Raw genomic sequence first — 14,684 nt, 5'->3', positions numbered from 1 at the left:
GCAGAGGGCAGCCCACGGGTAGGCAGAGGCAGCAGGCTCAAACCCTCGTTGCCAGTGATGAGTGGCAATCATACTGCAGTCTGCCCCAGTGAATGGGGGCTAGGTGGGGACTGGCAGTAGCCAAGACTGAGGCAAGGTGGGGGTTCCCCCAAGAGGGGAGACCCCCCCAAGACTGTGGGGGTACTGCAAGGGGCAGAACCCCAGTGGAAAGGGGCACCAGGGTCTGGGAGGGACACGGCGAGGCAAGATAGGGGCCTGCAGAGGGCGCTCCAAGGCTGCGAAAGAGCTAATTGTCAGGACGACAGCAGGAGGTGCCGCAGTGGTGAGTCTCACTCGTTACAGTGACCCTGTCCTTATAAAACACTGTATCATGTCAACTCACCTTTCATTAGCACGGTGTTTTCTTGGGAAGAGATTTCACCCAAACCTCCTTAGTTATGGATCTGACCTGGATGATTCTGTAACTCTTATTCAGATTTTAACTACAGTATCCTGCTACAGTCTAAATCAATAGTACATCTGTGTATAACACTGAAGCACGGCAGAGGCTGGAGGCTATTAGGTTAGAGCCACAGCTGGTGTAAACTGGCTGTCATTGAAGCTGTCTCTGTACTAGGTGAGGGGATCTGCTCTGCTGTTATGCAGGACACAGATAACATTTTCACAGCTATTTACACGTGAATGGTTGTCTCTGGCTTCATATTGGTCCGGTTAAGCCTCTCCAGGTAGAGGTGTTTGTCTCAAGAATTTTGTGAGATGGCTCATACCCTTACAGCATTCCACTAACAACTAATAAAAGACAGACATGAGTAGTGAAAATGGGCATTACCCTGACAAGCTGATCTTTGGAACTTTGTGTCTGTGTTTTTATACAGATCCGATCACTGTAATATCACATACACAAGAACAAAACAAACAAAAAAAACTGATAGGCTCCCTGACTGTGGAGAAATTGGCAGCTAAAATGCAGTTTTTTTTCTTCCTGCAATTTTACGTAAAGAAAGAAGGGATACACACCATAAACAGAAAGATTTCTGAAGTAGCAGAGGGCTAAAGTTCACTTGTTTTTAAGGCTATGAACCGTGCCTCCTTCACAGACACTGTTCCAAGGGAAGCGCATAATACAAAGCATCTGCACTTCTTTATGTGGATGGCAGAGAAAGTGGGATTTATTAGTGTGACTTCTTCCTGTCTTTGCTAGCAGGACAGGTGACTGGAGAGCAGCAGATAACAATAACGCCTTCCGAGTCATATTTTTAAAAGCTTGGGGTGGAGGGACAACTCAAAGGACCTTTTCCTGCAAGAGATACAGGGTCCAGCCCATAATCTATTGCAGGCCAGATTTCCAACGTGTTCAGCACCCTCAATTGGGGCCAGATTTTCAGAAAAGCTGAGCTCTCACTTCAGCACCTAAATGGACTGGATCTTCAAGCATGCTCAGAACCCTGCAACTCCGAGTATTCCCAATGTGAGTGACAGGGATTCTCCACGGTTCCTAATGGTAGCTGTTAGGTACCATGTTTTAAAATCTTGCCTCGCTATTGAAGCACCTGAATGGGAGGTGGTGGTGGTGAGCTTTTTAAAACATTTGGCCCTTCATGTGCAGCTTTTCTTAAACTTATTGGAAAGTTAGGATGGCAGTGGTTGATCAACAAGCAAAATAGTTCCTTTTTAATAACCCTCTTTGCACAAAATTATGCTATGACTTTATCAGTAAAACTGAAATGAAAGACAGCAGAGATAGACACATTTAGACAAACAGTCAAAATGTATAGTAAAACAAATATAGGACATCATTTAATGACAAATGCTAACTTTCAGCCAACAGGGAGAATAAAGTAAATAGCACAGTATTTTCAAAATGACAGTGTGGAATTCTAGGAATAACTATTAAAAAACAAGTTAAGGAAAGTATGGTCCACTGGAATGGGACCCAGGCCCTAGGATCTATTTCCAGCTGTCACTGACCTGTTATGTGACCATGGGCAAGTGGCTTCACCTTTCTGTGCCTCTTTCCCCCTCCATCTTTTTCTGACTTGTCTATCTAGATTGCAGCAGCCTGTTTCTGACAACTTGTTTGGACAGTGCACCTAGCACAATCAGGCTCCAATCTTGGGTGGGGTCTCTAGGAGCATACGTAACACAAATACAATTAAAAAAAAATCTACAAGTCACACAGTGCTGCAGTTTCAGATGTTGATCAAAATAAGAACATAAGAACGGCCGTACTGGGTCAGACCAAAGGTCCATCTAGCCCAGTATCTGTCTACCGACAGTGGCCAATGCCAGGTGCCCCAGAGGGAGTGAAGCTAACAGGCAATGATCAAGAGATCTCTCTCCTGCCATCCATCTCCATCATCTGATGAACAGAGGCTAGGGACACCATTTTTTACCCTTCCTGGCTAATAGCCATTTATGGACTTAGCCACCATGAATTTATCCAGTTCCCTTTTAAACACTGTTATAGTCCCAGCCTTCACAACCTCCTCAGGTAAGGAGTTCCACAAGTTGACTGTGCGCTGTGTGAAGAAGAACTTCCTTTTATTTGTTTTAAACCTGCTGCCTATTAATTTCATTTGGTGACCCCTAGTTCTTGTATTATGGGAATAAGTAAATAACTTTTCCTTATCCACTTTCTCCACATCACTCATGATTTTATATATCTCTATCATATCCCCCCTTAGTCTCCTCTTTTCCAAGCTGAAGAGGTCTAGCCTCTTTAATCTTTTCTCGTATGGGACCCTCTCCAAACCCCTAATCATTTTAGTTGCCATTTTCTGAACCTTTTCTAGTGCTAGAATATCTTTTTTGAGGTGAGGAGACCACATCTGTACACAGTATTCGAGATGTGAGTGTACCATGGATTTATATAAGGGCATTAATATATTCTCAGTCTTATTCTCTATCCCCTTTTTAATGATTCCTAACATCTTGTTTTCTTTTTTGACCGCCTCTGCACACTGCGTGGACATCTTCAGAGAACTATCCACGATGATGCCAAGATCTTTTTCCTAACTCATTGTAGCTAAATTAGGCCCCATCATATTGTATGTATAGTTGGGGTTATTTTTTCCAATGTGCATTACTTTACATTTATCCACATTAAATTTCATTTGCCGTTTTGTTGCCCAATCACTTAGTTTTGTGAGATCTTTTTGAAGTTCTTCACAGTCTGCTTTGGTCTTAACTATCTTGAGCAGTTTAGTATCATCTGCAAACTTTGCCACCTCACTCTTTACCCCTTTCTCCAGATCATTTATGAATAAATTGAATAGGATTGGTCCTAGGACTGACCCTTGGGGAACACCACTAGTTACCCCTCTCCATTCTAAGAATTTACCATTAATTCCTACCCTTTGTTCTCTGTCTTTTAGCCAGTTCTCAATCCATGAAAGGACCTTCCCTTTTATCCCATGACAGCTTAATTTACATAAGAGCGTTTGGTGAGGGACCTTGTCAAAGGCTTTCTGGAAATCTAAGTACACTATGTCCACATGTTTGTTGACCCCTTCAAAGAACTCTAATAGGTTAGTAAGACACGATTTCCCTTTACAGAAACCATGTTGACTATTGCTCAACACCTTATGTTTTTCTATGTGTCTGACAATTTTATTCTTAACTATTGTTTCGATTAATTTGCCCAGTACCGACATTAGACTTACCGGTCTGTAATTGCCGGGATCACTTCTAGAGCCCTTTTTAAATATTGGCGTTAAATGCAGCTAACTCATCCAGAAATGGAATAAAGTGTGAAGAAATGACATCTAAAATCAGGGATTGAACAAAAGATTATATAAAAATATTTGTGCATTAAATTTATATCAAACTAATACCCAGATTCTACATACAAGGTTCTTCCTGACTAGATCCAGAACGTTTCACTTTACTCACATGAGTAGCCTCTTTGAAGTTAGAGCTGAGACATACATCCTGTTATCAATACTAGACCCATCCTGTAGATATATATCCATGGATATTAACAGGTGCAACAGGTAAATTTACTTAAATATTTAAAAAGATAACTAGTGATTTTCCTTGTATTTATCAACTTCTGCATATTAGTTCTATATCCCTTTTTATTTATATTTTCAACTCAATATCCGGAATCCACTAATGACTTTTAATGAGCACAGACTGGTGTGAGATCTCACGATGGATGGTCTTGCACAGTCAACCAAAAAAAACCAACTCACTTGTTTCTTGTCCAAGAATCCCACCGGGCTACATCTTCAACAGGACTATTCCAATGCTTAAAGTTAAGCTGTGCCTAAATGCTTTGCAGGATCAGGGCCAGAGTACTTGGCACCTTGCAGGATTAAGCACTCTCACTGTTGCAGTGAGATCAGAACCACACCATGCAGCCTACAAAAATTTTCATTTTAAAAAATAAGGTGGGCTTTTTAGTTAGCGAGAACAAATCAAAAGAGAACAAATCTGCAAAGTCAAAAATGCATCTGAGATTAGATTGTGTGTGCCTCCCCCACAATTAAGTGCTTCATAACAGAATAAATGGAGATTTTTAAGTCTGCCATTTACTCAGTAGTGATGAAAAATACTATTACAATAGTCCAAGATCTGCATTTGGCGTTTGCATAGATCACTAACATCAGAAAATGTGACTTCCAGTATCAAGGAATTAATTTTGTCACGCTGGCTCTGGTTGTCAAGCTTACGCGACAGCAAGAGCAACACACTGCGTGGGGTGATCTAAGCACAGCTACAAATCATCTCCAGCGTGACAGGGTAAGCCAGATGCATAACAGGATAAGGCAGCAGGAAATGATTCCAGTTTGAGTATAATGTACCATTAATTTTCTACTTTTCTATCTTACTGTGTGTCTGTTGAAGACATGATCTGATCTATCATCAGAGGAACCATTTTCTGAAGGGGAAGCTGCAATAAGCTATTTCTCAAGGAGGACCCCTAGAAATATTCTGCAAAATGGATGCAACTACATCCTGGGTTCAAACCTGCCCTGGTATATTTGTTTGCTGCTTCTGGTTTTGCCCATGGTTCTTCCAGAATCTTCTGCCTCTTTCCTTATGTTGTTTCACCATGTGACATTTGTTGTAATAAGTTTAGATTTTACATTGCTGGAAGAAAAAAATAGGCTCACAAGTAAAGAAAGCAGACCAAGAGAGTTCTATAGGTGGAGCAAAGTGTGCAGATATCGCTAAAAAGCTACCAAATTTCTGACAAATGTGAGTTTACTCTTGCTATTGCCCTTCTGCACTCTCACGTGGGCATAGCAACTACATAAAGAAAGGGCTGCAGGTAAGTGACAAGAATGGGTAAATAAATCAGGGAATGTCAGAAAGGTTTGCAGCAGGAGCTGGGTAAGGTGGCACAAATTTTTCCCTCACGTAGACCTGTGCAAGAACAGTGAAGTCAGTGGAATTGTACCAGTGTAAATAAAGGGAGAATCTAATCCAATAATAATAATGTCACCTATTTCTCAGATACAGTAAATCATTTCTAGTATTCTATACAAACAACAACATTGTTGTCATAGAGTTTATTAAAATAAAAGCTTCAGGTAAACATGGTCAATAAACAGTTTAGAAAAACAAAAATAAAAAACATTCCTCGTCAAATTATTCCACAGTAGCACTGAACAGTATGTTAAAAATGCTGCCCTAGATAATAAAACGTAATTGTACCATTAGCAAACTGAGTGAAAAATTAAACTCATTCATTCAGGCCATGTCTACACTAGAGAGCTTAGAGCTGCACAGCTGTGCCAATGCAGCTGCACCACTGGAAGAGTGCTGGAGTAGCTGCTCTCCCAGAGACATACTAAAATTACCTCAACGAGCGGCAGGAGCAATGTCATCGAGAAAACTCTCCGCCAACATAGCGCTGTGCATACCAGCACTTAGGCCAGTGAAACTTCTGTTGCTTCTAGGGGTGTTTTTTTCATACCCTGAGAGACGTAAGTTTTGTCGACATAAGTGGTAGTGTAGACATGGCCGTTGTCAGTGTTAAAGAATACATTTCTTCTGAAGATTTTAACAGCCTGGACAATAAGTTAAACACACACACACACACACACACACACACACACACACACACACACACACATATACAGTATTGCAGTCAGATATTTAAAACATTCTATTCTGCTTAGGGGATGAGCATTTTTGTTTTTGCTACTAGCCTTTCCATTTACAAATATAAAATCACAAACTTGTGACAGGATTGCACATTTTCTATCCTGACACTATCTTATCTTTCCATTCCAAAAATAGAGAGCAACTGTACCTTATTTAATAGCATAGTGCTGCTTAACACAGAGCTCTGAATAATAAAACCATCAAAAGGAGATTAGCTTTAGGCCGTACGCAACAACAACAACAAAAAAGAATGCAAAAAGTACCACATGAAAACTCATCCCTTTCCAGATTCAGTGCCTCACCTCATCAAGTAAAAACATTACTAGGATTTAACCTCTTCCCCTCCCCAATTTGACAAAAAACACTAATGTTTTTGTAGTGTTTAAAAAGCCAGTAGTAATTAAGGATGTGACAAATCAATTTTTTAAAGTACTTGCCAAATTCTGAATTATTTACTGCAGTATTCAGTGGCAGGAGAGTTCTGGAACTAGGAGAGTTGGCAGGAATGAAGTGTGTCGTGCACTCTGTAAATACCAGCGAAGCCCCAGAGTGCACCTGGAATGATACAGCAGTAAAACAGTCACTCAGATGCAGCTGCGTTAGCTACTCAAAATTGTATTAACTTGGATACAAATACCTGAAAAATTCAGTATTTGTGTATCAACTGAATACAAAACAAAGATTTGTCCTATTGCCAGTAACTGACAAAAAAGCTGTGACTTGTAGATAACCATCATAATCCAGGAAGGAAATCTGGACTACAGCCTTATTATACACAGATATGAAAGCATCAAAACTGCTTAACTCCTTGACATTGGCACCATGAGTGCTCCAGGGTTAGTGCCAGTACATTTGGTATTCACATTTCATTAACAACCCCAGAACTCTTGACTTGCCCACTGGGAAGGAACTGAACAAATCAGGGTCATTTAGCTTCACTGACTTCACTTTGGGAATACTCGAGATCCATCTTGCTAAATGGATTCAAGCACAGGTTCAGACAGAAGCTATTCAGCAATCCATCCCCAAAACGAAATACAAGAAAGTTTACTGAACTGACCAAAAATGCAAGTAGCAATGAGAGGAGATACAGTTGTGAGATTTTTAAATCCAGTGACACACCAGCAGTAGCCTTTAGGTTACACTGTTGTAAATCTGAGGGAGGAGTTGGCAGCTGTATACAAATTAACAGCCTGGGGTTTACACTCAAAAGATGAGGGTAGTGACTCTCAATCTCCTCCAGACCATGACCCCAGGTTACAACAATAAAGAAGTTTCAGGACTCCACTCCTATCTAACTCTAAAGAAAGGGAGGGTGATTATGACCCCATAAAATCTGTTTACAACTCCCAGGTTACTTGAGACCCATGGTTTAGAGCATCAACGATCAGAATTCTGGACTCTCCTTTTATACGAAGTGTCCTCCTATAGCATATGGCTCCATGTTAAAAAAATAAACAGCAGATAGCATTCCCTGACACAGCTACACAAAGTGGTTAATAGAAAATGTCTCTACTTCTCTTAACTGAACCCCAAGCTCAGGTTTTCCCAAGGGCATGATATTAGGAAAGCCCACACCTCCTCTGATGTGGGTAGGACTCTTCAGTGTCTTACCCCACCTTTTCATCCAGGGCTACCTTTGTATCCCTCACTATCTTAGTTGTGCCCCTTCACAAAGCAGTCACTCCTGCTCTGAGTAACTGGACAACATTCCAGTGACCTCTGAAGTCAGACTGACTGCCACAACCGCTAGGGGATGCTTTAGATCAATTCATCTATCTGTGTAAGGTATTTCTATGGTGCCCACCACTCTAGTATTTCAGTGCTGAATTTCCCCCTATGAGACAAAGCATGCTGAGCCATTTGGTCTGGGTTCAAGTTTAATTTTTTCCTACCTATATTCCCACTTCAATCTTTCTTATATTTCTTTTGTACCTCTTTCCTCTCAGCTAGTCGTCTCAGTTCACACATACTACCCTCATTCTCTTCCTTTAGCTGTCACAGAGACTGCCAGATACAAGTGTCACGAGAAGTACACACACCACCTATTATGCCAATAAAGATTCAAGTTCTCCTTAGGAAATGGATGAAAACGGATCAGAAAACTGATCTCGACATCGTGGGGTGAGGAAAATTAAGCATGGATAAGTCCGATGGTACCAACAAATCCTGGTTACATCCATGTGATCAGTAGACTTGAATGACATCATCCCATTCATCAACAGGCCACATCCCATTATACTGCACATTGGATGGAGAGCTTTTCCAGTCCCACACCTTCACAGGTACCTTCCAGTCCTTGCCGTAGTTGGCTTCGACATATCGGAGAGTTTCACAAGGCACATGTACCTTCAGTTCTACAAACTCAGTCCAACACAGTGTAAACTTGGGAAACAGGTACCTACGTTACAATAAGAGAACACAATAGTTAAGACTCAAAGATAGGTATGATATTCAGTAAACAAAACCTTGGCAGCCACTAAACCATTTAATTTTGAAAATTATGAAGGAGTACAGAGTGTGTACGGTGGCCAGAGCATAAGACAGAGTCAGGGACATCTGCATTTAAATTCTTTCCCTGTCCATGATTTGCTGCATGACTTTGGGCGAGTCACTTAACCTCCCCACTTTTGTTTCCTATCTGTGAAATAGGGGTAATTCACCTTACAGGTATGTTGTGAGGATCAACTAGTTAATGGTTGTCAAGTGACTCATAGACTTTAAGGTCAGAAGGGACCATTATGATCATCTAGTCTGACCTCCTGCACAATGCAGGCCACAGAATCTCACCCATCCACTTCTGTAACTAACCCCTAACCTATGTCTGAGTTATTGAAGTCCTCAAATTGTGGTTTGAAGACCTCAAGCTGCAGAGAATCCTCCAGCAAATGACCCATGCCCCATGCTGCAGAAGAAGGCCAAAAACCTCCAGGGCCTCTGCCAATCTGCCCTGGAGTAAAATTCCTTCCCGACCGCAAATATGGCGATCAACGTCTGTTAGTCTATAAGGTGCCACAGGACTCTTTGCTGCTTTTACAGTTAAAACCCTGAGCACGTAGGCAAGACTCACCAGCCAGCACCCAGGAAAGAATTCTCTGTAGTAACTCAGATCCCAATCCATCTAACATCCCATCACAGACCACTGGGCATATTTACCTGCTGATAAGCAAAGACCAATTGCCAAATTAATTGCCAAAATTAGGCTATCCCATCATAATATCCCCTCCATAAACTTATCAAGCTTAGTCTTAAAGCCAGATATGTCTTTTGCCCCCACTACTCCCCTTGGAAGGCTGTTCCAGAACTTCACTCCTCTAATGGTTAGAAACCTTCATCTAATATCAAGTCTAAACATCCTGGTGTCCAGTTTACATCCATTTGTTCTTGTGTCCAAATTGGTACTAAGCTTAAATAATTCCTCTCCCTCCCTAATATTAATCCCTCTGACATATTTATGAAGAGCAATCATATCCCCCCTCAACCTTCTTTTGGTTAGGCTAAACAAGCCAAGATCTTTGAGTCTCCTTTCATAAGACAGGTTTTCCATTCCTCAGATCATCCTGGTAGCCAGTTTCTGAACCTGTTCCAGTTTGAATTCATCCTTCTTAAACATGGGAGACCAGAACTGCACACAGTATTCTAGATGAGGTCTCACCAGTGCCTTATATAACGGTACTAACACCTCCTTATCTTTGCTGGAAATACTTCGCCTGATGCATCCTAAAATCACATTAGCTTTTTTAACGGCTATATCACATTGGCGGCTCATAGTCATCCCGTGATCAACCAATACTCCGAGGTCCTTCTCCTCCTCAGTTACTTCCAGCTAATGTGTCCCCAATTTATAACTAAAATTCTTGTTATTAATCCCTAAATGCATGACCTTGCACTTTTCACTATTAAATTTCACCCTATTACTATTACTCCAGTTTACAAGGTCATCTAGATCTTCCTGTAGGATATCCCGGTCCTTCTCTGTGTTAGTAATACCTCTCAGCTTTGTGTCATCCACAAACTTTATTAGCACATTTCCACTTTTTGTGCCAAAATCAGTAATAAAAGGATGAAATAAGATTGGTCCCAAAACCGATCCCTGAGGAACTCCACTAGTAACCTCCTTCCAGCCTGACAGTTCACCTTTCAGTATGACCTGTTGTAGTCTCCCCTTTAACCAGTTCCTTATCCACCTTTCAATTTTCACATTGATCCTCACGTTTTCCAATTTAACTATAATTTCCCATGTGGAACCGCGTCAAATGCCTTAATGAAATCTAGGTAAATTAGATCCACTGCGTTTCCTTGGTCTAAAAAATCTGTTACCTTCTCAAAGAAGGAGATCAGGTTGGTTTGGCACAATCTACCTTTTGTAAAACCATGTTGTATTTTGTCCCAATTACCACTGACCTCAATGTCCTTAACTACTTTCTCCTTCAAAATTTTTTGCAAGACCTTACATACTACAGATGTCAAACTAACAGGCCTATAGTTACTCGGATCACTTTTTTTCCCCTTTCTTAAAAATAGGAACTATGTTAGCAATTCTCCAGTCGTACGGTATAACCCCTGAGTTTACTGATTCATTAAAAATTCTTGCTAATGGGCTTGCAATTTCATGTGCCAGTTCCTTTAATATTCTTGGATGAAGATTATCTGGGCCCTCCGATTTTGTCCCATTAAGCTGTTCGAGTTTGGCTTCTACCTCGGATGTGGTAATATCTACCTCCATATCCTCATTCCCATTTGACATCCTACCATTATCCCCAAGATCCTCATTAGCCTCGTTAAAGACTGAGGCAAAGTATTTATTTAGATATTGGGTCACGCCTAGATTATCTTTAACCTCCACTCCATCCTCAGTGTTTAGCGGTTTCACTTCTTCTTTCTTTGTTTTCTTCTCATTTATATGGCTATAGAATCTTTTACTATTGGTTTTAATTCCCTTTGCAAGGTCCAACTCTACATGGCTTTTAGCCTTTCTCACTTCATTCCTACATGTTCTGACCTCAATAAGGTAGCTTTTCTTGCTAATCCCTCCCATCTTCCTCTCCTTGTAGGCTTTCTGCTTTTTCTTAATCACTTCTCTGAGATGCTTGCTCAAGCAGCCTGGTCTACAACTCCTGCCTATGATTTTTCCCCCCTTTCTTGGGATGCAGGCTTCTGATAGTTTCTGCAACTTTGACTTAAAGTAATTCCAGGCCTCCTCCGCCTTTAGATCCAGAAGTCCTTCAGTCCAATCCACTTCCCTAACTAATTTCCTTAATTCTTTAAAGTTAGCCCTTTTGAAATAAAACCCCTAGTCCCAGATCTATTTTTGTTTATCCTTCCATCTAGTTTGAACTGAATTAGCTCATGATCACTCGAACCTGTCCCCTACAACCATTTCTTCTATGAGGTCCTCACTGCTCACCATAACCAAATCTAAAATGGCATCCCCTCTTGTTGGTTCATCAACTACTTGGTGAAGAAATCCATCAGCTATCACATCCAGAAAAATCTGAGCCCTATTATTCTTGCTAGCACTTGTCCTCCAGTCTATATCTGGGAAGTTAAAGTCTCCCATGATCACACAATTCCCATTAGTGTTTACTAGAGAGGTCTCTAGCCATATCCAAATCAGATCCTGGTGGTCTGCAGCACACCCCAAGCACTATCCCAGGGGAGGCTCTAGTAGCTTTCTTTCCCAATGTGATTTTTGCCCAGATAGACTCTGTCTTACCCATTCCATCACTTCTTATTTCTTTACAGTTACCCTCATCATTGATATACAATGCTACTCCACCACCTTTGCCTTTATTTCTATCTTTCCTAAACAGCACATAGCCTTCAATACCTGTACTCCAGTCATGACTACTTGTCATGTGCTTTGAAGATGGAGTTTTATTATGACTACATGCTCAATATGCTCTCCCTAATTGCTTCGCTGCAGATGCAATGCCCTTAAAAATATAAATCACAAAGAAAACCAAACCTGCCATGGGGCATTGAAGCAATAACGAGTTGCCAGACCTATGCAGAATGCCCCTCCCTCTTCTCACACCTGTGGTAGAATGAGATATACCAGCAATGCCCAGGTGATCTAATGGAGAAGATACAGGACAGGGAGCTTAGGATCTACTTCCAACTTTGTCACTGATGTGTGATACAAACCCAGGACAAGTTACTTCGGGTTAGAGTGTAACCCTACAAGCTGACCTGGACAAATAGTAGTCAAGCAGCCCCAGGAGCAGCACATGTGCCGTGCGCATATATATTATTTTTTTGCAGAAAAAAGGTGCTGCTGAAGAGTTGCTGCAGTTCCATCTTATGCCCACCAGAGGGCGCTGTAGCATAAGAACACAGCAGCTGTTCCCAGCCAGCCCCAGCTAGGATAGGGAAGAGAAAGAGGCTGCAGTGCCTTCTTCAGAGCACTTGTCGGGCCAGGTCAGGAGACAGGGGATATGGGGAGACAGACAGCGTGGGGCTGCTGGGGGGTTATACAAGGGTCCATAAAGACTAGCGGAGGAGGACAGACTGGATCAGGGGCTGAATGGAGTGGAGGCGCAGGGCCACGGGTGGGAGGGAGGTGCAGGGCCACATGGGCAGAGAGGGAGGGGGTGCAGAGCTACAGGGGGGGAAGGGCTATGGCTGAGTGGGGCAGGGACACATGGAGATGAGGGGAGGGGGCTGGCTGAGGGGTGCAGGGACACACTGGGATGGGGGGAAGGGTGTAAGGCCACATGGGGACAGGAGGCTGGCTGAGTAGAGGCACAGAGACACATGGGGACAGGGGAAGGAGGTGCAGGGACACATGGGGACAGGTGGAGATGTGGCTGACTGAATGGGAGAGGCTAGGGGTCAGCCAGGGTCTGCATGGGGGATCCTTACCCACTCCCTCAAAAAACCCGTTCCATACCTTTCCTCACCCATACCCAGCAACCCTACAAGTTCAAACCCAGGCTCCTTCTCAGCAATTACTTCCCTCTCCCACACTGACTCCTCTAAGCCTTTGCACTGCTTTTGAGGGGTGCAGGAAATATGGTTCTGTTGTTTAAATAAATTATTATTCAGAAGTCTGTATTAATATGCCTAGTGAGGAATCTATTTGTCAAAAAACATTTCCTGATCTTTTTGTTTTCTATACTGTTACAGACATACCTGCTGACAGGTATTTTGAAATAAATTACCAAAATAATTGAAACTGGTGTGATTATATTGTGTTATTTTGACAAACAAAATTTGCAGAATCTTTCAGAATTTTAAAATACTGTGTGCAGAATGTTTCATTTTTTTGGTGCAGAATTCCCCTAGGAGTATTCCATGCACAAAATTAATCACAATATATGTGTTTGCAGGACTGGGGCCATACTCACAAGTGTCGTCTATTCAAGGCATTTCTTGTGGAAATTAGGAAACCAGCTCCACAAGAACAAAATATGACAACAAGAAAAATAGATACAATTCTAAAAAAATAAAGCAACGTGTGCCAAACATAACTGCTCAGATACTTTCCTTTCCCACATCCTTCATCTATATTTTGGTTATTCAAATTATACATTTCTTGGAGTAGGGACCCTGCTTTTATTCATGACTGTAAAGCATTAAGATCACTTCTAGTATGATGTAAATAACTGGTGAGCATTCTACACTGGTAACTTAGTCTGTGTGGTAAAAATCAGGGATTTCGAGCAATCAAATTTTTGAATTGGTTCACTCCAGCTCCGGGCAAAAACCTACTGCTCCAGCTCCGGGCTCTGCTCCAAAGTCCTGGGAAAAATGACACTATCTGATCATACCAGTTCCTTAACAGAAGTCTGCAACAAACCTTACTACACACTAGTTAAGGCACAACACTCCTATGATGTCAAATTAACAGTCTCTCAAATGCCAGTATAAAAGTCACTGCTGCTCAACCAGCTGCACTGTCCTTATAATTCAGAGGAAAAAATGTTGTTAAAATACTTACAGTTGTAAATAATTACACAACTATCATTATTCAAATAAAATTTTACTAAATTAATGTTTGAAAATGAGGAAATTCATAGTGTTCCTATACTAATACTACTGACTCTATTGCTAAGTTTTTTTGTTTATTTCCCAAGGTGATTTGCTTGCTTAGCTGGCTGATTTAAATCTAATACATCTTATTGTTTCTACTGTGAGATATTAAGTTGTTGCTACACCACAGTAACTTCAGAGCTTCTAAATTCTGCAGCATTCACTCCCAAGCTTAGAAATTCTGGTACTGTAGAACCTCAAAGACATGAACACCAGAGTTATGGACTGACTGGCCAATTGGACACCATGTGAAACTGGAAGTAACCAATCAGGCAGCAGTGGGGGGCGGGGGGGAAGAGAAGAAAAAAAAAAAAAAGCAAGTACTGTACTGTGCCTGTATTGCATCTTAAAGGTAGGCACATCTGGGCTGCTTGTCCCCACCTCACCCCCACCTTCAGAGCAGTTACTTACAGCAAGACATTGTGGCTGCCAGCCCAAGGCAGCTGTAGTCTGCAGAGCAGGAGCAATGCTGGGGTCTGCGCAGCTTTCTCCCCTCCTTCCCTTCCCTTCCTCTCCCCCACTAGGAGGGGACAAGC

General features: G+C 41.8%; 3 protein-coding genes across 6 annotated transcripts in view; 1 reads left to right on the top strand and 2 right to left on the bottom strand.

Moving 5' to 3' along the window:
* The window catches only part of TAL2 (TAL bHLH transcription factor 2), a 67,610-nt gene extending 63,210 nt beyond the window's left edge, over positions 1 to 4,400 (bottom strand). Inside the window, exon 1 of the mRNA XM_050948364.1 lies at positions 4,194 to 4,400. The gene's annotated coding sequence lies outside the window, so the exon portion shown is untranslated. The remainder of the gene's footprint in view (positions 1 to 4,193) is intronic.
* Positions 1 to 14,684, top strand: part of LOC127048474 (uncharacterized) — a 490,241-nt gene that overhangs the window by 112,544 nt on the left and 363,013 nt on the right. The gene's annotated exons all lie outside the window — the stretch shown is intronic.
* Positions 5,502 to 14,684, bottom strand: part of FKTN (fukutin) — a 44,611-nt gene continuing 35,428 nt past the window's right edge. For 3 of the 4 annotated variants that reach the window (XM_050948280.1, XM_050948282.1, XM_050948283.1), the window contains one exon: positions 5,502 to 8,515. In XM_050948280.1, coding sequence (XP_050804237.1) covers positions 8,302 to 8,515 — 214 coding nt within the window. In that variant the 3' untranslated portion in view covers positions 5,502 to 8,301. Of the gene's footprint in view, positions 8,516 to 9,184; positions 9,274 to 14,684 lie in introns of all 4 variants that reach the window. The other variant, XR_007773663.1, reaches the window with a different exon arrangement.

Source organism: Gopherus flavomarginatus, chromosome 3 (assembly GCF_025201925.1).
Source record: "Gopherus flavomarginatus isolate rGopFla2 chromosome 3, rGopFla2.mat.asm, whole genome shotgun sequence".
NCBI classification, from domain to species: domain Eukaryota; kingdom Metazoa; phylum Chordata; order Testudines; family Testudinidae; genus Gopherus; species Gopherus flavomarginatus.
The sequence above is the reverse complement of the archived record's forward strand: the minus strand, read 5'-3'. Positions and strand labels throughout refer to the sequence as shown.